Genomic DNA, 19,879 nt, shown 5'->3' with positions numbered 1-19,879 from the left:
CACAGGCTCCCTGTGGGGTCACAGCCTCCCTTGGGCATCCCCCTGCTCCAGCGTGGGCTCCTCCGTGGGCTGCAGGAGGATCTCTGCTTCCCTGTGGACCTCCATGGGTTGCAGGGGCACAGGTGACTCTGGTGTCTGGAGCACCTCTGGTGTCTGGAGCACCTCCTTCCCTGACCTGGAGGCCTGCAGAGCTGTTTCTCTCTCATTTTCTCACTCGAGATGCTCCCACTGTTGCTGATGGGCTTGGCCATGGCCAGCATTGAGTCCATCCTGGCACTGGCTCCATCAGACAAGGCAGAACCTTCCAGCAGCTTCCCACAGCAGCCACCCCCACAGCCCTCCCTGCTGCCAAACCGCGCCACGCAAACCGCGAGCAAGCGTCTGCTGGGAATTATCTCTTTTGATACCATCAAATCAGGAAGGTGCAAGCAGCAGAGGGAGAATCCATCCCTGAGCGTGCTCTGGCCCATACTACTGCTTCAGTAATAGAGTAGTTTCAAGTGGGGAAGACTAAAGATGTAGCAGCTATTATTAGCAAGGCTGCCTCTAAGAAGGTGCTTATTTTAGTCTTGCATGACTCATCCTTATTCTTACATAAAAGACAAGACAAAGTGCAGTTCACTGACTTTGGTCACTAATCAAAATACTGGCAAACCCTCAAAGTGCCTGACTTCCCAGTGTCTGTCTGTCTTTTGAATCTGTGTCTTGCTGCATGACAAAGGGAAGGAAACAAGGAACCAGAGTTTATTCTTTCTATCACCTAGGAAGCTTTTAACTAATCCAGCTTTTGCCGTGGAAATTCTGTACCTATGGAATTCACAGTGAGGGTTTTTTTGTTGTTTGCTGCTTCTTGCTGGCTGTCACGGCGCGGGATGAAGTCATCGCTTTTGGCCACATTACATCTCCTGCAACCTTCCAGATGGGCCGCAGCTCTGTCAAACAAAATTCTTCATCTCTTCTTGATAAATTATGTGATAACCCCGGGGTGAGGCCAAAAAAAAAAAAAATCCAGCTATGCATAGTTAAGTGAGGGCATCTTCATTAACCCAAGGTGGGGATGCTGCAGCAGCAGGGAGTGAGAGGCTGCCCATGAGCTTTGTAAAGAGGTGCTCCTCATTTTCAAAGGCATGGAGAGGAAAACATAAAAGCAGCACATGCTCTGAGCCAAAATGAATGTCACTTTTCCAGGGAAAGCAAAAACAGGAGCAAAGAAGGTCACTGATAAGACCTCAAGTCCCCGTGGTAATTAGGATCTCCCAATGGAAGTATTTAACTGGACTTTTCCAGTGTTTTGGTTGGAGCTGTAATGAGTTCAGTACTCCGTGCTTTAAAAAGAATTAAAGTTGTACTGCATTTCCTGCTTAGATGGCAGAGCAAGAAGTAAAAACATAGAATATATGACTTGGACCACACTGGTTTGAAAAGTGAAAGATCACTTCATCTTTTCCAGGTGGAGGAAACTAACCTTGATTTCTTATCACAACCTGCAACCCATCCTTCCTTTCCATTCTTGGCTTTTAAAAATTACCCATTTTGCTCTCTTGTTTGGGAATGTGCCTCCCTGGCTGAACAAAACAGGCTCTGTCCTGCTTCTGAGTTATGCTTTCTTAGTGGCTTAACTCCTCAGTGCTATGAGAAACTTTTTCCGTGGTTAAAGGATGAATTTGATCCTAATTCTTGCTCCATCCCCGTTTCCCTGATTATTTAGTTGATCTTACTGAAGTTGGTGGGAAAGATTTTGCATTTGTAATATTCCTGCCTGCTAAGGGTGATCTAGAATTTGTGAAGTGTCTCAGTGCAGAAAAGCTGAGCCACCTTCAGTGGGAATAGACTTCAATGGCACCAAATTAAGGCTCCGATGAAATACTCTTAGAGCTCAGAATTCAGGCAGACATGAAGATATTTCCCATGCATAGCAGGAGTCGTGTTACCAAAATAAAGTAAAGGTTTGGGTGATTGATTTGTAGCTAAGAACATCACAACTGTTCTGTCCTGAAGGAAAACTTCAGGCTATAATCACAAAAGGTACTGTTAGGCCTCCTTTGGGTTCTGAAAGAGAAGTTTCAATTGCTAAGCAACTAACCCCAAGATTCTGCCTCTTTTGGAGCTATTAGCAGTTGAATCTTGGTGCAGATAGGTAATGATACAGTTCTAAGATGCAATCTTGGCTTGGTTTCTAAAGTTCCAATAAATTTGCTTTATTTTATGTGCAGCAGGGGCATTTATTTGCCTCTATCCTAAGATTTGGCTTCACGGGAAGGAGCCCAACATACTGAAGGACGTCCATGCCCATGGCAGGGGGACTTAGACTCTAAAGGTCCGTTGCAACCCAAACCATTGTATGATGCTGGGATTTTATGATGAAATCACTTATTTTTGAGCAATGATGGAAATATATTAGATGGCAACTTGAGAATCTGATGCTTTGAGGAGGCTGCATCCTGTTTTCTAGGTCTTTGATCTCTAACCAAAGTGACAAAATGTCTGTTTTTAGAGTTTGTGCATCCACACAACTTCCTACACATGGAAGTTCTGCCTATGCCGTACATGCAGGAAAACTTCCCAGAGAGTTGCTGCTACTTTCCTGCATATCCTCAGTTTCTGAGTACTACTCTGTGAGACACTCCCTTCTTTTCTCTTTGAAAATAAAGCTGGACAGGAATGTCCACATTAACCACAGAGATCAGGAATTCCCAAACAAACAGCCACCAGGCCCACAGGAGTAGCATAGAAAATCAGGAAACCCGAATTATTTGCCCTGACTTTGACATACAAACCCCAGTGAATTTTACAAATTCGTTTTTCCAGTTTTGGATGCAGCCAATTCCTGAATTAAACAATGAGATTCAGTCTCTCCTGGAGCACAAAACTTCCAGCTCTTTCCTTCTGAGCAAGAACGCCGAGAAAGAACTGCCATGTAAACATAAGCAAAATGGCTTTGAAGCTTTCTGCTGAGGAAACATTTGAATTGGAGTCAATTTGTGCTTAACAGGATGGTTTTCCCAGTCATTTGTCCTTTTGTGTTATTTTTAAGTAGCCCTTGCCTGTTCTACCAACACTGGCCATTTGATGGAGTCAGTAAAGGCTCTATCAGATTAGAGCTGCTCTTCCCCCCTTAGAAATTAGAAGGACTAATTAATGGCATCTTTTTGTCTGCCTGATTGATTTATTTCTTTGCTTTCAAAGTTCTGCCTCTGAAGCCCCCAGCTTTGTGGTGTTCCCATGCCTTTTAGCAGAGTTATTTCTAGTGCCTCTAGCCACTGTCAAATGCACACACCTACATCTTCCTCAATTCCTCTGGACAAAACGGTGCTCCCTCAGTAAGGAATGTGCTCAGGCTGATAAGCATGTATTAAATATGTGTGTGAAAGGAACCATATATTAGCAACAATGGCTCACTTAACTATTTCAGACAGCATATATTTAGGGTGGCTAAATATAGTTTTAATCTCAGAGACTCCCAGGAGCTTTGGTCGTGGATCAGGCATTCCCTGCATTCTGCAGGAAGATGCTCTGAAGGCTGACAGTCGTGCACTAATCAAACCCCGTGGCAGAAGATATTCTGCCTTGGATTTGTGCAATTCCAGCAGTGCTGCCTGTGCAGGATTTGGGGGACACAGTAGTAGGAGTGAGTAGCATACGCTAAGGTTGCTTTTTTACAACATTTCCTGGAGCTGAAGCTTTTATGTCACCTTAGTCAGACTTCAGAATCTAAATCATGTCTTTCATGGCTGTCTTCCTTGTAGTCTAAAAAAGCCCCACCTGGAAATCAATCAAAAGCATATTAGGATGCACTGAAATTGTCCCTCTACCATTGCCAGACTTGTCAATGCCAGTAACTGGGGCAAAGCTGATTTAGGTCAAGGTATTTGGAGAGAAATCAGATGTGATGCTACTGCAATTTGGGCAATTAGGCAAGGAGCTCAGAGGCTGGAATAAAAAAGAGGATGGCACTCGAGGAGAATCAATTACTACCTTAAAGTCATCTAAAATTTATACATTAGGGCTGTGAGTGTGCCTCCTTCTCACAGTTCTGTCTCCATGTGAGATGGGAAAGCTGTGTGAGCAACGTGGCACTAAAGAAATTGCTCCTGCTAGCTATGGAATGAAGTTGGTAACTTCCAGCAGGGTTACCTGGTGTATGTTTGGCAAAATGCAAAGTTCTTTTTCCCAGGTTTATCTGCAGCATGTACAATTCACACAGGCTGGGAAATTCAAGTGTTCCACGTTCTCTGGGATGCGTGGCCGCTGGCAGGGAGCATCGTGCTATCACACAGATGGAGTCAGGCTCCAAAGCAAGGCAGCTGCGTCCATCCAGTCCCTGGAAACGGTCCCCAGCCCATGCTGGTTCCCAAATCCTGTGGTGGGAGTGCCCTTGGAGGTGCTGGTGGGTGATTTCCATCTGCATTGCTGTCCCTGACCCTTCCTGGGATGGGGATTTAGGGTGAAGCTTTGGCACATCAGGTGCTCACAGGAGTCATTCCAACACCTTGGGTGGTTTTATGTCCTGTGCAGGGGGAGAGTACCTCAGGAATCTGAGCTCCTGACTCTCCCTGAATCCATCCATCAAGGGCAGTATCTGAGTCACCCTGACACAGCTTTTGGCAATTCCAACTTTATGGGAAGTATCAGCTCTTTCTGCAGTGCCTCCAAGTTTTGAACCTTTGCCTAAGAGCTTGGTTGACATTTAAACTCCATTCTACAACACCCCGTTACAAATCTAATTTGAATTATAAGGGATTTGCATAATATTCGGTTTTTAAATCTAAGTTTCCCTTCCTTAATTTTGGAAGCACACAGCCTTTCTGCCCTTCAGTGTAGGGCAGCACCATCTCTTTCTGTTCTTCTTAACATACTGAGTAAGTTCCTTTTCTGATCTTTCCTTGTGCTCTTAAGACTTAATTCACATTTCAAAATATTTAGTATAGAATCCAACTCAGTGGGGCTTTGCTGTTTGTTAATTCTGGGAGTTGGGTTGCACAGAAAATTTAGGTGGCAGGAGAGCAAGCATGCAAAATTGTGACCTTGGAAGTCTTTTCCACTGATTCTAAAATTACTGTTGGTGCAGATGAGGCTGCTGCTTCCCGACTGAAAATCCCGTTACGTCCTCGTTGCTTGGGCTTTGTTTGTCACTCGTGCTTCGTTTGTCTCCCTCTCCTCGGTGCCTGTGCTCAGGTTTGGGGCATGTTTCTCTCCACAAGGCTCTTCAGAGTGTTCCTAAAATGTCAGTGTGTAACAGCACTGATTCACCCCAGCTTCGCCCAGCTGACTGCTGCCCGCCGGGCGGGCGATTGTGCTGCCGGTTCTGGGTGCTGAAAGGAAGAAGGTGGCAGGTTTGGCTCCCTTCTGGCCACTAGAAGGCAGGAAGTGCCTCCAAAAGTGTTTCCAAAGCTTTGTTTGGACGAATCCCGACATTTGTGGAGCAAATGTCTCCGAAGGAGAGGCTGCAGCATCGCTGGCTGCTGCGGGCAGCCTCGGCCTGGGAGCGGTGCAGAAGGCAAAGCCTTGCTCCGCTGGTTCTGCTCCCTCGGGACCGGCGCTCTCCACAGCCAAGGTGGAACCTCTTCAAAGACCAGGAAATTGCCTCGTGCTCTGTGAGTCACCAGATCATCCCAAAATAGATTTTTATTTCCAACTATTTACAAATAAAATCAAACTTAATGAAAGGTTTGTTGGTGATTCTTATTCGCTGTGACAAAATGCTCTGAGGGATCTGCTGTTACCCTCCTCTGATGCTTGTTCACTCACGAAAATAAATCATTCCTTCTTAAGAGAGGAGCTTTTTGCACTCATGCTCTTGCTTGAGATGATAGAAAGTGGTTATCCTGTGTGGAGAGTAAGTAAATTAGAACGTCGCTTCTTTGAAGTGGTAACAAAAAGCCTCATTATGAATTAATGAAATTGCTCTTATAAACAAGTTTGTTTTCTTTAAGAGAGCTGCAAGAGTTGTCTTTGGATGCTTTTTTGAGTTAGTGTTGTGCAACATGGTATTTGTGGCTCGTGTCTGTTTTACATTACAATTAGGGATATACATTTGGATGTTCTTTTGAGGTTGGTTTAAACTAAACATTCCCATGTTTATGCTGTCCAATGACTCCATCACTGACATCTCTTTTTGGGGTTTACCTTCAATTTGGGAAGTCTGGCATAAAGCATGCACAAAAGCTGCAGGATGGGTAGTGCAATCAGTAATTTTCTAAATTAAAATAGGGCACTCACACATCACCAGCTGACTGATGGGTATTTCTTCATTCTGATCTAACACAGAACACATTTTTTATGTGAGTTTGATTATTCTGTCTGTGCTTATACACTGCTTAGGCCCAGACTTCAGTCCTCATTGCCATGGCCTCCAAATTGAACTTCTAAGGGATTCCAAGTTTAAGGCAGCCTCGTTAAAATGATCATGGCTTTGAGAAAGAATTCTCTCCATCTGCTCTAAGATTAGGCTTTCCTGCATAAAGAGGGATGCATGAGCAATACATTTTTTTTTTAATATTGTTCTTAGAGCAGATGCATTTTCTGGAAAGTGACTGTATGTGGGAGGAGGAAATATAGATTATCAACACATGATGACAACACTTTCTGTCAATATATCTGTGTAATCTCTGGGAAGGTTTTAACAGAAAATCATTGAAATGTACAGAACCAGCCAGTTTATATCCCATGTACAGGGTTTAATTTTAAATTGTGTTGCCTGACTAACGGGTGCTTACCTAATGTAAATTAATATTGGGCTGTATTATTAATGCTCATGAAGAGATCTATATTTTGATGCATATTTTAGAATTCTCTGCCTAATGCCCTTTAGTGTAGGTATGCAGAGCTTTAAAAATAGAAGGACTCAGCCTGCGAGCTTCTACCTCCTGTAAATACTTATCAAGTGGTTCATTCAGAATTCAAATAAAGATCCATTGTCCTCCCAGTGCTTGCATAACAGCACTGCAACTCCCCATTTGAAAAAATATGATATTTTTAGGGTGGAACAGAGCCTCCTGTTTTCCTCCAGCGCTGGGCTGAGAATTGTTTAGTTGGGGTCTGAAGCCCTTCATCACTTTGGGGGGCAGCATGTGCAGGTGGGTGCTGTTCCCAGGGCACAGCGGGAATGGGAATGCTGCCTCAGCTCCCTCTGCTCTCCACTCCTGTCCCCATACAGCAGCACAGGAGGAAGCTGGAGCTGGCTCCAGGGACTGGCTAGGAAATGCACTCTGCCCAAAGGGGATCCTGCTCTTCATGCTGCCCTGCAGGGAGCTGTCCCCGAGGAGCCGATGGTGGCACAGGGCTGCCGAAAGGAGGCTCGTCCAAAACTTGTCAGCAGAACAGACCAGCTCCATCCACTGGGCTGCCCAGAGCTGGCCCAGCACTCAGATCACAGCGACAATCCGTGATCCAGAGCAAAATTATCCTTTCAATTTTTGATTCTTTCTTCCCTCTGGAGTCAGTTTATCAGAAGGGCCTCACGGAGCATCAGCGACTGCGCTGAGGGAGCGCCAAGCTGGGGCGTGGGTGACTGACCAGCAGAGGAGCGTGGAGGCATGAGAGTTTGTTCTCCACTGCTCAAATGTGCAGCTTGGGTTGCATTTCTTTTCTTTCCTCAGTTTGCTTCCACCTCAGAGCAGCCCCCAGCAGAGGAGGATGACTATGGATGTGCCGGGGGAATGAGGTGGAAGCAGCTCTGGTTGCAGTGGTTAAGCAGTTTCAGATTTTCATGCACGCTCTCATCTGTGAAGGGCAGACGTGCTGGAGAGGTTTCTTTACTATATGGGTGACCTCTAGTTTGCTATTTTTGGTACCCTGTTTTTGGTGCTGTCTCTGTACCATAATTTATGGGCTATGAGAACAAATTCAATATAAGAGGCATGTTCACAAGATGAATAATGTTAAGATACTCTCTGTTGCACTTCAAACTTCATTTTAATTTCACTGAATTTTAAGCTAGTACATATTTTTTTGAGCATTGGAACGTGGAAAAAAAAAATTAGTTACTGGCTTATCTTCAGTGAGTTTATTTTAAGGAAAAAGAAGCAAAACAGATGTGCACAGTTCATTGGATTTTTTTTCCCTGAGAGAAGTCAGAACATGAGAAGCTGCCACCTCTTGCACCTGGCAGACGTCGGACAAATTCATCCTAAGTGCCACTTAATTGATTGCTGAACACTGCAGCTCAATCAACTGCAATAAAGTTAATTGAACCCCTCCAATGAAACGTGACTTAAACCAAAGGATTCAAAATAGGAACAGGTACTGATTAATGGAGGCCATTATTTTTAATAGGATGGGGTCCAAGTAATTGAGGGATATTTGAATGTTCTGTGTAGTCTCATGAGGACGGGAGTCACTTACTTGCAGCAGCTTTCAGGTGAGATATAAGTAAGCAAAATGCAAAATTTTAGATGAGAGTGCTGATTTAACATAGTTCTGCCTTTTAAAGAATGTAATGGGTAAGAGATGAACAGCAACCTTTAACCCTGCTGCTGCTTTTTTGGGGTGTCAGCTTTGATCCCAAACTCATCCAGTCAGTTTGTAGTTATTAGAAGAAAACAAGTTGTGCATTTCCCTTGAGGGAGGTCAGACAGTGCCCTGGGACCAGAGTAAGCTGGGTGAAACACAGATGAATGCATGACCATCTTTATAAGCTGGTTTGGCTGAAGTTAGGCACATTAAAAAAAACTAAAAAGGTCTTTGAAGGACTGACAGCTGTTATGCTCCATTCAGGTTTTCGACTTTGTCATAATATATTATTAAAATGTGTGTTTAACCAAGGCAGGGCATTACTCCCACCTGATATGTTTGTAGCATGCTGGGAAAGTAAGGGGAAAATAAAGGCGATTTAGGCTTTTGGTAGTTTGACACAGGAGAAAAAAGGATTAGTACAAACTGGTTACACCTAGGACAGAAATTAGAGAAAATACCAGTTCTTCTCAGAGGTTCTGGGCCTAGCGGGAATAACAGGGACAAGAAATCTGAGAAGTTCCAAGATGGAGCTTGGCTAAATGTTAAGAAACAAATTTTGTGATGCAGTTGCCATGACAACCAAGGAGTCTGGAGTTTATGATCTGAGATGCCTCTGCCTTCCAGTGCCTCTCTCAGAAATAGATGTTCCTGAGCGCAGCCGAAGGTTTGGCGCGACTCGGGGGGATGAAGCTGAGCCCTTCCTCGACAGCTCTGCTGTCTCCAGGCAGAGGCCATGCTGCACTCCACTTTTCAGCAGTTTGGCCACTGCTGAATCAGCTGAGGGGAAAGTCTTTGCCTGGCTGGATGCCAGGTTTCACCAGGCTCCAGCCTGTCCTGCTGCCCTTGCCCGGAGCAAGCGCCAGGCAGTAACATCTCCCTTTGCCACGGGAGCTGCAGCAGAAAAGGCACAACATTCCCTGTGTGCAAGCAGGGGGAAATGTGGTGGCAGGGTGGAATCCAAAACCTCAGGACACTGTCTCTCCACAGGGTGTTTTCCTTTAGGCCTCTTATATCTTGTTTGTGCACCCCAATATTTGAGTTTATGCAAAGAAATTTCTACTGTAGCAAGGCTACGAATGATTTTGATGCTTTTCCCTTAATTCTTATGTATTTAGTTTGCTGTCAAGTACTTCCTTATACTATTTCTTCTTCTGGAGAAATGCCAGAAATGACAGAATTCAGGTGAGAAGTTGCCTCTGTTGATCACCTAGTCCAATCCCATGCTCACTGGTTTCAACTTTACATCATCCCATGCAGTAAGACCACGAGGGCAGGCAAATCTATGAGCAAGTGGACTACTGCAAAATCATTATTAATGCAAGATGTCAGCTGGAATTTCCACATCCTTATATCCCTGTTTCTGTGAAGCTCTTTTTTTTGTTTCTTTTTGTTTTTAGTAGCACCTTTTAGATCAACAGTACACGAAGTCTCTGGAGCATCTTTTACACCGAAGTAGATTAAATGGGATATGGGCAAACACCAGTGGCATTCAGAGATGTTTATGTGGGAGATCAGAACGTAAAAAAACTTCCCATTGGTGTTGGAAAGTCTTCAGGAATCTTCCAGAGACTGTTCAAGGCCTGTTTGAGAAACTGTAGAAATAAATGAAGAGTTGGAGCCCAGTGGACTGAAGCCATTTGCTTCTGTCTGTTTAAGCTTCTGTGGTGTGATGGGAATAATTGGGTTTGCAGAGACAAATTCATAAATTAATTTCCATTATGGGACTCATTTATATATTATATTATATTATTACTTTCTCTTTTAATCTAAGACACAGGTTAAAATTGAGACAATGAATCTTGATATCATTTGTGGTGAAATGCATTTTGTAAGCACATAAAATGTCATTACACCAAAGCATCTTCTGGATTTGGACCTTTTTAACTTGCCTCCTCCTTTGGGTCTGTGGTCATTTTTTGCATTCAAGCCTTTCCTGAGGTGCTCAGGGCAAAGTAAGCTGCCAGCAGAATTTGGTCAAATTTGCTTTCACCGAAGCCTTTCCAGATTCACTGTCTGTGTACCCTTGTGCTGTCCGTGAGCCCACTAAATTCAGCTTTTAGAATGAATTTAGAGGATAAAAGAATGGGATTCTTGACACTCAGTATGCTTGTCAGGTGCAAATCTGGGACATTTGTGCTAGTTTGTGCTAAATGCTGCTCCAGCCCATCCCAGTATGGCCGCAGACACCACAACCCGTTGCTGGTTTTCAGTGGGTGACCCCTGGGCTGGCCCTGTGGGTTTACTGGGAGCACAGATAACTTCCCCAAAACTGTCTGGGTCACTGTGTCTTTCTTCCTCTCACATTTTAGTCTCCAGATGGGAAACCCTTCCTGGCTGGCGACAGGCAGTGCCACGTGCACAGCTCCGTGGTGACTTGAAACACAGAGCCTGCTAAATCACTTGTGGGCTATTTATTTTCACTGGTACAAGTTGTGATGGAGTCTGTGTGTGTGAAATATTTATCAAAAAGGGTGAATTTCAAAAAATGTGTAGGCAGGGGGTTGTAAGTGTGTGTAACGGGTTTGGGGGTTTGTTGGGGTTTTTTTCAAGTAGTTCAGCGGATAAGGAAGAGCTTCTGAGAAGCTTCTTCTGGCAGCATGTGCATTTCCAACTTCAACCATTCCACCAGCGGGCATTCCAAGCATAATGATGGAGTTCTGCCTACTTAATTACTGTTCAGAATGATTGACTGCCTTTTCCACTGAGGGAATGTTTAGGTAATGGAAGGATTAGGATGATGCATTGAAAAAATTGAGGGTTTTTTTTGTTTGTTTTAATCTATTTTTTTAAATTAATAGAACGAAGTCTGCAAAGGTCTCTTTCTCTGGTAGTGGGGTTTTTTTTCCTTTTGCACCTTCCTACAGGAAGGCTGCTCTGGTGAATGTATTCCAGCTCGTGCATCTGCCAGCTTACAATGTGCTAGTTATTTTACTATTGTATTATATTATATTATATTATATTATATTATATTATATTATATTATATTGTATTATATTATTATTATTTTTTCAACCCATTGCACAACTGTGCATTTCAGAAAAAAACCCCCACTTTCATCCAGCCTGTTTAGAGTATTTTTAAAGACATTCAGTCTATGAGATCGCATTATTTCATAAATTAATTCTCTCAAAGTGATTTCCATCCCACTGGCCAGTAACCAGATGATAATAAAGGATGGTCTTCAAAAACACAGAATTCTGAGGCTTTTCCTGAGAGTCCAGAGCGGATAGAGGGGAGTTGTTGAAATTGTGGGCTGTCCCAAGGGACAGTTTTCCTTGCATTTGGTTTGTTGGATGATTTCATTGATGTAGCATAGACCCAGCCTCCTCACGTGTCTGTTTCTTTCAGCTATTTTCACTTATTTTTGAAGGACATGGCAGAAGAAATTCAGTGCAGAAATATTTTGTGGAATAGTAGAAGGAAAAGAAGAACTTGAGGTTTTGCAGTGAAAGCTTGCACAAAATATGCTGAAAGATTGGGTTGAAGAAGAGGGAAAGACACAAATTTGAGCCTGCAAAACAACTTTACTCTTTGTTTCTAGAGCTTCCTTCCAAACACTTAGCCACTAAAAGAAAAAGCAGTTTTTGAGTGTTTTGAAAAGTGGGATTACATTTAATATCAAGAACACGGTGGTGATTATGAAATGAATTGGCACAGTTGGAATAGATATCTGCTTTCCTGCTTTACAAAGTCCCCCCTGCCAAAGCTTGAAGTGGAAGTCGAGAGAGATTCACCTCAATTTATTCACACCTGGAAAAGTTTTGCTGCATAATATCAAACTAAAGCTGTCAGACAAACCTGCTTGAACTCTGCTGTCTCACTGCCTGATGACCCTTTCCGCAGTCATTTGGCTTCTGGATGAAATATTGAAGGAGGGTAAAAGAAATAATGTCATTGCAATCTTTATAAGCTATTGACAGCTCCCGAGTTACTGCTTTGTAATCACGCTCCAGTTTTACCCCCTGAGGTGCTAAAGACTGTGAAGATGAGATTCTGCTCTGCTGGTCTCATGATTCTTTTGTTCTCCACTATTTCTGTAAGACTCTGAGTTAAACAACCTTCAGCTCTCCTATCAATATTTTTATTTTCTTTATTTTCGGGTAAATCTTTCTGGTCCCAGCTTTTGTAACTGGGTCTTTTCAACAAAGCTGCTATAAACAGTCATTTACGGGTTCTGTTTCTGAGGCAGCTTTAAAAAAATGTGTTGTATATATTTGCTAAATGTTAAATATCATTGCACAGAACGAAGGGAACAGATGGGATGCTGCATAAGCTGTTTATCATATTACACATTTATCACTTTACACTAGTGAAAGTATACATGTGTTTGATTAATATTGACTTTTGATTTATTTGGAGGGCTCTATTTTTTGACAGCATTAGGGATTACATTGTAATCCTTACTGGCTTCCAAGCTTGAAATTTAATTCCAGTAAAAATAGAGTAGATGCATTCCATAATTCTTAATTACAGGATTTTTTTTTCCTGTGGAAAAGAATTACCTGGTTGAGGCTTTAATACTGGAAGGAATTCAGAAGTAAATGGATAACGCTGTTTGCTTCAGTGTTTTAGACAGATTAAATTTAGATGCCATTGGTCCAGCTAAATAAATATCTCTTGAAATTAAATACCAGATGCTAAGAAGGTGTAAAATAAAGCAAACCAGCAAGAGCCCTATTTAAATGGATATTCTTTTATACCCTCCACCTACAGAATGAGAGAACTTCATCTTTGCCTGCTCAACAGGTCTGGATGTTCAGCATGTGTTCCACCTACGTCACAGTACATGAAACCAAAAAAGCATCTCCAAAAGCACCTCGAGCTCAGACACAGAGCACACAGCTCTCCCCTCGGGCTCCTGACTGCAGCACTGTGTCAAAAAGATGCTTTACCAACGCACTGGTTCATTAAAATGCATTTTGGCTCAGCTAAAGCTTGGAAAAAGGGAAGGTTTCCCTTCCAGACAATGGATGGAAAAATGATTTCAAGTTGGAGTGGGGCGGCTTGTGCTGTTTGTTCTGCTAAATGGCAATAATATTTAATGAGAGATTCTGCTCTAAACTGTAAATCCTTGAGAGTGTGAGATGCCCAGCCTGTCAGAATAAATAGAGGAGGCTAAAAACACTTACTTTGAAAATGAATGTTCATTTTGGAAGGCATTGAGTGATCTCAGTGAAATATTACTGAGTCAGTGGAATTTTGGAGAGAGATCAACTTCCCAGCATGTATTCTGGCAGCAGCTCTTCCTCCATTCCTCAATATCTTTTATGCTCAAATAGCACAGGCAGCACTTCAGTCTTACATGTTGTCATCATTCAGATTTCAGATAACTTTCAGTGACTCCTTATAGATTGAATGAATAAATAAATTGCTTTTAGCCGTGCTTACTTGCAGTTGTTATGCCTCTGCTTTCTTCTGTGTCTATTAATTTATTATTTTATGTGTCCATTAATTTTTTAATTTATGGAAAGACATATCCAGCAAAAAGGATGATACAGCACTAGGAATTACTGAGAGAGTACATTTTTTTTTTTTCTTAAGTTTATTTTTTTTAGCTGAGTGTTGCAGTGCAGTTTGGAGTTTAATTGCCATGACCACAGTAGCTGCTTGGATTTCATGTATTTAGCTCTTCTTTTTCCATGGAGACTCTTTGGGCCTGCTATGGCCCTGTTGCCTTTGCTCCCAGGACAGGAGATCCTTCCAGAAACTTGGAGAAGGAAAACTCTAATTGTTGTAAATAAAATACATAAAGGGCAGGATTTGGTTGGATTTCTTTAGATGTGTATTTCCCAAAGGAGTAGCTTTGTTTTCTGGTCATCCTGTCAGCTGTGCACTGTTCCTTAAATACGTATTTTCATTAAAAGGCAGTAACTGTAGAAATTCTGTTTCTTCCCGTTCTTTCCACCTTCTGTTTATAAAAATGATAGAACAAACATTTTCTGCATTTTGGTCTAAAAGACTCCTTCCTTTCTGTGCAGGTTAATAATGAGAATGTAGTGAAAGTTGGCCACAGGCAGGTGGTGAACATGATTCGACAGGGGGGCAATCACCTCGTGCTGAAGGTTGTCACAGTAACCAGGAATCTTGATCCAGATGACACAGCAAGGAAGAAAGGTACCTTTTTCTCTCTTCCTAATGGACTCTCCTGCTCTTGCTTCACAGAAAACCAAGTATGGGCATGAAACTGCTGCTTTCTACATTCTGATTTATTAGACTTGCCTTCCAAAGTTTGAAATGCCCAGTTCTTGTTTAACTTAGAGCGATGTAATTCTGTTGGGTTAGACATTAACACAATTAACACAAGCAATATTCTCTTGTCATGCTTGGTGAGAAAGTTCATCTTTTGGGGGTTTTCTCGTGTGTGTGTTTGAGGATCTTGTAGTAAAACTTCCTGCAGCAGTGAGAGAGGAAAAGCACTAAGAACAGATGATCTTTTATTAATTGCAAACCTACTTGAGATAGGAGTAGTTCAGCAGTGTGTTTCTCACCCACCCATCCAAAAAGCCACCACAAAAACTTCACCCAAAATAAAAAGAGGAAACAAAAAAAGGAATTTACACTGTCTCCTTCACCTTAGATGCCCCTGAGTTTGCTTTCCCAGCTATGCAGGGAAGTCATTAGGCCCTCATAATTATCATTAAGCAGGAAAGATTGCTGCTGCTCACTGGTGTTCCATACAGCAGCGGCACGTTGCTGAAAGCTCCTGTTCCTCCCACCAGTCCCAGTTATCCCTCACACACACCTGGCTCTTCAACACAGGAGCAGGGGAGGAGCTGGCACTCCAGGGCTCCCTCCTGCTCCAGGAAACTAAAACTTTCTGTCTGTGCTGGGAGTGTTTTTCACCTCTGTTGCTTATTAAAAATAGTAATAATTTAAAAAATTGAAAGTGAGACCAGCTTGTGGGGTGGAGGGGAAAGGCTGTTGTGTTAAACTAAATCATATCCCAGCATGGTCCTGCATTACTTTTAGCTTGATGGAATTACTGTTCACACTTTTTAAACAAACCTCTTTGCCCCCTGCCTTTTGGGATGTGTCATATTGGCCTTAAATGTAGTGACAGGACAAGGGGCAATGCTTTAAACTGAAAGGCAGCAGGTTTAGACTAAATATTGCGGGGAAATTCTTTACTGTGTGGGTGCTGAGGCCCTGGCCCAGGTGTCCCAGAGAAGCTGGGGCTTCCCCTGGATCCCTGGAAGTGTCCAAGGCCAGGCTGGATGGGGCTTGGAACAACCTGGGATAGTGGAAGGTGTCCCTGCCCGTGGCAGAGGGGTTGGAGTGAGATGGTCTTTATAATAACAGAAGTATTTGTTATCAGGATACTAAAGCACAGATCTTAGTTTTTGTGTTAGATGTGCCTTGATATTGTAAGGTCTTATTTATTCTGAGAAGGGAAACACCTGTTTCCCTTAGACTCCCCTTAAGAATTCAGATAAATTCGAATGTCCTTTCCTGGATTTCTCAGACTGAACCGTTTCTCCAAAGTTTAAATTAATCTGCCAGAGATTGGCTGGTGCCCAGGAGGTTTTTAGCCCCACATATTTCTCAGAAGGGGCAGCACTGCTGTGAGGTCCTTTCTCTAGAAAGCCCTTTTCCTGCTGGGAAACAGAAGTGCACAGTTATTTAGCTTTAAGTGTTTCTATGTTTCCTGTTACATAAAAGCTTGCGGATGTGTCAAGCAACCTACGCTAGAACCAGAAACAGTGGAGAAATTCAGTCCATGAAAAGCATCTCAGGGCTTTTCCTCCGCATGTAGGTATTTATTTCCGCCTTGTCTCATGGAGCTTATCCTTTCCAGCTGATACGGAATTGTGGCTGTGAGCACAGGGCTCCCAGGGTGTGTGTTGGCTGACACCTGTGTGTTCTCTCTGTTCCATGCACAGCCCCACCACCTCCTAAGCGAGCTCCAACCACTGCACTGACCCTGCGGTCTAAGTCCATGACCTCAGAGCTGGAAGAGCTTGGTAAGAAAGTGTTTTTTGGCAAGCATGCTGGCTTAGTGGAGATGTAAATATCTATCTATATGTCTATATGTGAAACTGATGAAGGGTGCTGCACTGTGTACAGTGTCTAGAGCAGAGGAGGTTTTAAGAATGCTGCATCTTTGGAGAGTTCAAAATGTGCATGACTCGCATGACTGATTTTTGTGGAGACTTGTGCCTTTACTGCTACGCAAGGGAATGTTGATACATTTTATGCATCATCAAAGTTTGGCACATCTACCAAAAAAAAAAAAAAAAAAAAAAAAAAAGAAAGAAAAAAGAAAGAAAGAAAGAAAGAAATGCTGTATCGTGTTTTGTTAGCTTTGCTTTCTAAATTTTCAGTTCATCTAATATTGTTTTATTTTAAATTTCTGTGGCCTCTCATTAGTGGATAAAGGTAAGCTGCCAGAAGCTGTTGTTAAAAGCTGACAGTGTTGAAGCAGCTTCAACTTCAACTTGTTTCATTTGATCTGAAAAAGTGCATATTATGATATCCCTTTGACTTCTGTGCATGATATAAACTTAATTCCTCTCACTACTGGTAATAAAAAATTATTGAGCATTCAGTCTTTCATTTGCTAATTTTGAGAAATGTGGTTGTAGATTCCTTTGCTTGATCATCCACATTCTAGATATGCATAGTTCTTCAGGAATTTGTATTCATCTTCTAGAAATGAGGAGGGTAGATGTTCTTTTCTTCCTGGTTTTAATCTGTTAGGTCATTAAAAGGTAGAATTTCTGCAGCTAGACTAAGACATGGAAATAGGAATAAATCACACATAAAAAGAGAAAAGCCCAGTGCACATTTCTATGTGGCTGTAACACTAAAACAGCGTGTTTAGCAAGTGAGAAATGGGTATAAAACCAAACCACATCCCTCACTGCAGAGCAGTAGATGATAATAATTCACACAGTAAAACCATTTTTCCATGTAATTCTACAGCGATTTAAATACTTAATTTTATGAGCTTGGGGTTTTCCTGACATGGACTCATCTGAAGGCCAACTGGAAGGAATCATAGCCTCGTGGCCCCTTTTTTTTTCCCCTGCAAGTCAGTGTTTTCTGGGGCAGATGGACCCCATCCATCCTTTAGTGAGTTGAGTCACGTAACTCCAGTGGGAAGTCTTCCCAGCAAAGTGGTGCTGAAGTGGGTGCTGTTCTCTATGGTCTAACAACCAAATGAAGACCAAAATAACCACCCCAGTCTGATTATTTAGCTCTAGCAGGTCTCAGAAAATTTGATTTTTATGTGCAAGGAAGTTTAGGAGCTTAAGTATCAACAGCTTGTGAATGCTCCATCATTTTACTTCCAGGATTAAAATGTAAAATATTATTTCTGGAGCACACTTTGTGGGTCTGGGTGTTTTTCATTTGGTTTTCTTTCATGGAGTGCTGAGAGCTTGTAAAGGTGGTTTATCAACCACCTTTCCCAAGGGGACAGCAATACTTAGGCACCATTTTTGCCCCTTCATTATCCTCTTCTGCCAATTGCTTTCAAGCTGAGGATATTCTTCTATTTCTCTGACTTTTCGATCTTCCACAGGAAGATTGAAGCTGTTCTTACAGCAAAAGCAGCATTTCCCTAGGGGAGAACAGCTTGTTAATAGTCCCCAGTGGAGACATCATATTTGAGCTTTCCCAACCCCCTGCTCAGGCTGTAGTCCTTGATCTGCTGTTTGTCCTCACCAAGTACCAGAAACCACTGCAGCTCCTTTAACAAGCAGCCATGGGACATATTTCCATTTTTGAGCACATTTCCCACTCATATTTATCCAGATGGGGCAGATATTGCAGTGGCAAGAGTTTTCTGTTCTGAGGAAGAGTCCTGCACCATGTTCCAGAGGTGCTTGTCCCCTAGGAAAGCTGTAGTAGTGAGAGAAATTTGCTCTCTTCCTGAACAAGGCTGTAAAATGCCACTTGTGTGACACTCTGAACATCTGCCACCCTAGCAAACAATGTGACTGCTCTTCCAAATAACATCTGTGGTCTACCTATTTTCATATTTGCTCTGGGAAAGGGCTGTTATCAGAAGGGACAAGAATCCTTCAGTTGCATGGCAGCTGAACAAGCTTCCACAGGGAAAATGTTCTCCCTGTCATCAGTTAGAAGTTGTCTCCTGACATAAAACACAGCTTGTATGTGTGTATTTATACATAATTTATCTCTCTCTCTATGTATATGTGTATATATTGGACATCTGTGAGAGCTATGAGAACACCCACATTTTTACAGCCATTGAACTCCCTAGTGAATAAGCATTTCTTCACGACATATATGTGCAAACCAAATAGGAAGTGCCTATAAGTGAGCACTGTGGATGTTCTCATCAATACCTCTGTGTAACCCTTTTTCCTGAGCTGGAGAAGCTCATGGTCTCAGCAATGTCTCGTGACAAAGAATCCCACGGGCTAATTATGTGCTGTGTAGAGATGTATTTCCTTTTTATTGGTTTTGAATGTGATGCCTTTAATTTTATTGAATGTCCCTTGTGATGTAATAGAAGAAAAATATAAATAGAAACTCCCCATTTGTTTTCCCTTAGAGTGCCTAGTTTTGTAATGTCATCTAGCTAAGTTAAACATAATTTTTTTTAAAAAATTATCCATCTTGCTTCCTTTGCCTGGCTCTGAACCCTACTTACAGTTTTATTGACAAGTTTTGAGCTATTCTGTTCTTCATAATACAGAGCAGACCATCTGAGCTGTCCTCTTTCAAATTAATTAATCCAAAAGATGCAGTGTGCTAATGATTCCTTTCCACTTAAATCTGCAAAGATTTGGAAATGCCCAATGTTGACGTAGTTTGACAGCCCTGGCATCAATAAGTTGCCCCAATTACTGGTTTTAAAAAAGAACTTAGGAAGAAAAAAAACCCTGCGGATGTATCCCTAATAGCTGAGGGGAGAAATTCCTCATGGTTATCATAAACCCTGATAAACAGCTTGGCAAAATCAAATTTTATCTACTGTGGTTTGAGAGATACCTGTTTAGTAGAGGTGAGCAGGGAGAGACTGACGTCTTAGGGGGAAGAATAATGTTTGTGCTCAAAATGACAGACAAGGATTTAGCATATAAAAAATTACCTTCAGAATTGATTCACAGTTCATTCCCTTTCTATTTCCAAGCTTCAGTACGGAAGAAGAAGGGTAAGGGGAAGCATTTTGTCTCTTGTTTAACCTGTTTCTCACCTTTCCATAGTGGAGGATAATAACATAATGTAAATGTTGGCATATGGTCCAGTTTATTTTATGGTGTCAAATGTACATTAATTATTGTATATGTTTTTTTAGTTATTTAGTTAATAAATTGCAAACACACTAAGAAACTCAAACAGAAGACCACATTCGAAAATATCCCCCGCATTTCTTCCTTTTGTCTCCTTTCCTTCACCTTGCCTTTTTTTTCCTTCTCTGTACCCAACTCTTTTCCAACCCCTTCCATCTCAT

The 19,879-nt window shown here is 42.2% G+C and overlaps 1 protein-coding gene across 10 annotated transcripts in view; it reads left to right on the top strand.

Moving 5' to 3' along the window:
• SHANK2 (SH3 and multiple ankyrin repeat domains 2) overlaps positions 1-19,879 on the top strand; it is a 279,065-nt gene that overhangs the window by 222,920 nt on the left and 36,266 nt on the right. For 6 of the 10 annotated variants that reach the window (XM_039551944.1, XM_039551945.1, XM_039551950.1 and 3 more), the window contains 4 exons: positions 14,433-14,568; positions 16,335-16,415; positions 16,822-16,830; positions 19,559-19,579. In XM_039551944.1, the coding sequence (XP_039407878.1) occupies positions 14,433-14,568; positions 16,335-16,415; positions 16,822-16,830; positions 19,559-19,579 (247 nt within the window). The remainder of the gene's footprint in view (positions 1-14,432; positions 14,569-16,334; positions 16,416-16,821; positions 16,831-19,558; positions 19,580-19,879) is intronic. The other 4 variants (XM_039551951.1, XM_039551949.1, XM_039551947.1 and 1 more) reach the window with 3 other exon arrangements.

Source organism: Corvus cornix, chromosome 5, assembly GCF_000738735.6.
Source record: "Corvus cornix cornix isolate S_Up_H32 chromosome 5, ASM73873v5, whole genome shotgun sequence".
In the NCBI taxonomy this organism is placed as follows: Eukaryota; Metazoa; Chordata; class Aves; order Passeriformes; family Corvidae; genus Corvus; species Corvus cornix.
Note: the sequence above shows the minus strand (reverse complement) of the source record. Positions and strands in the feature narration are given on the sequence as shown.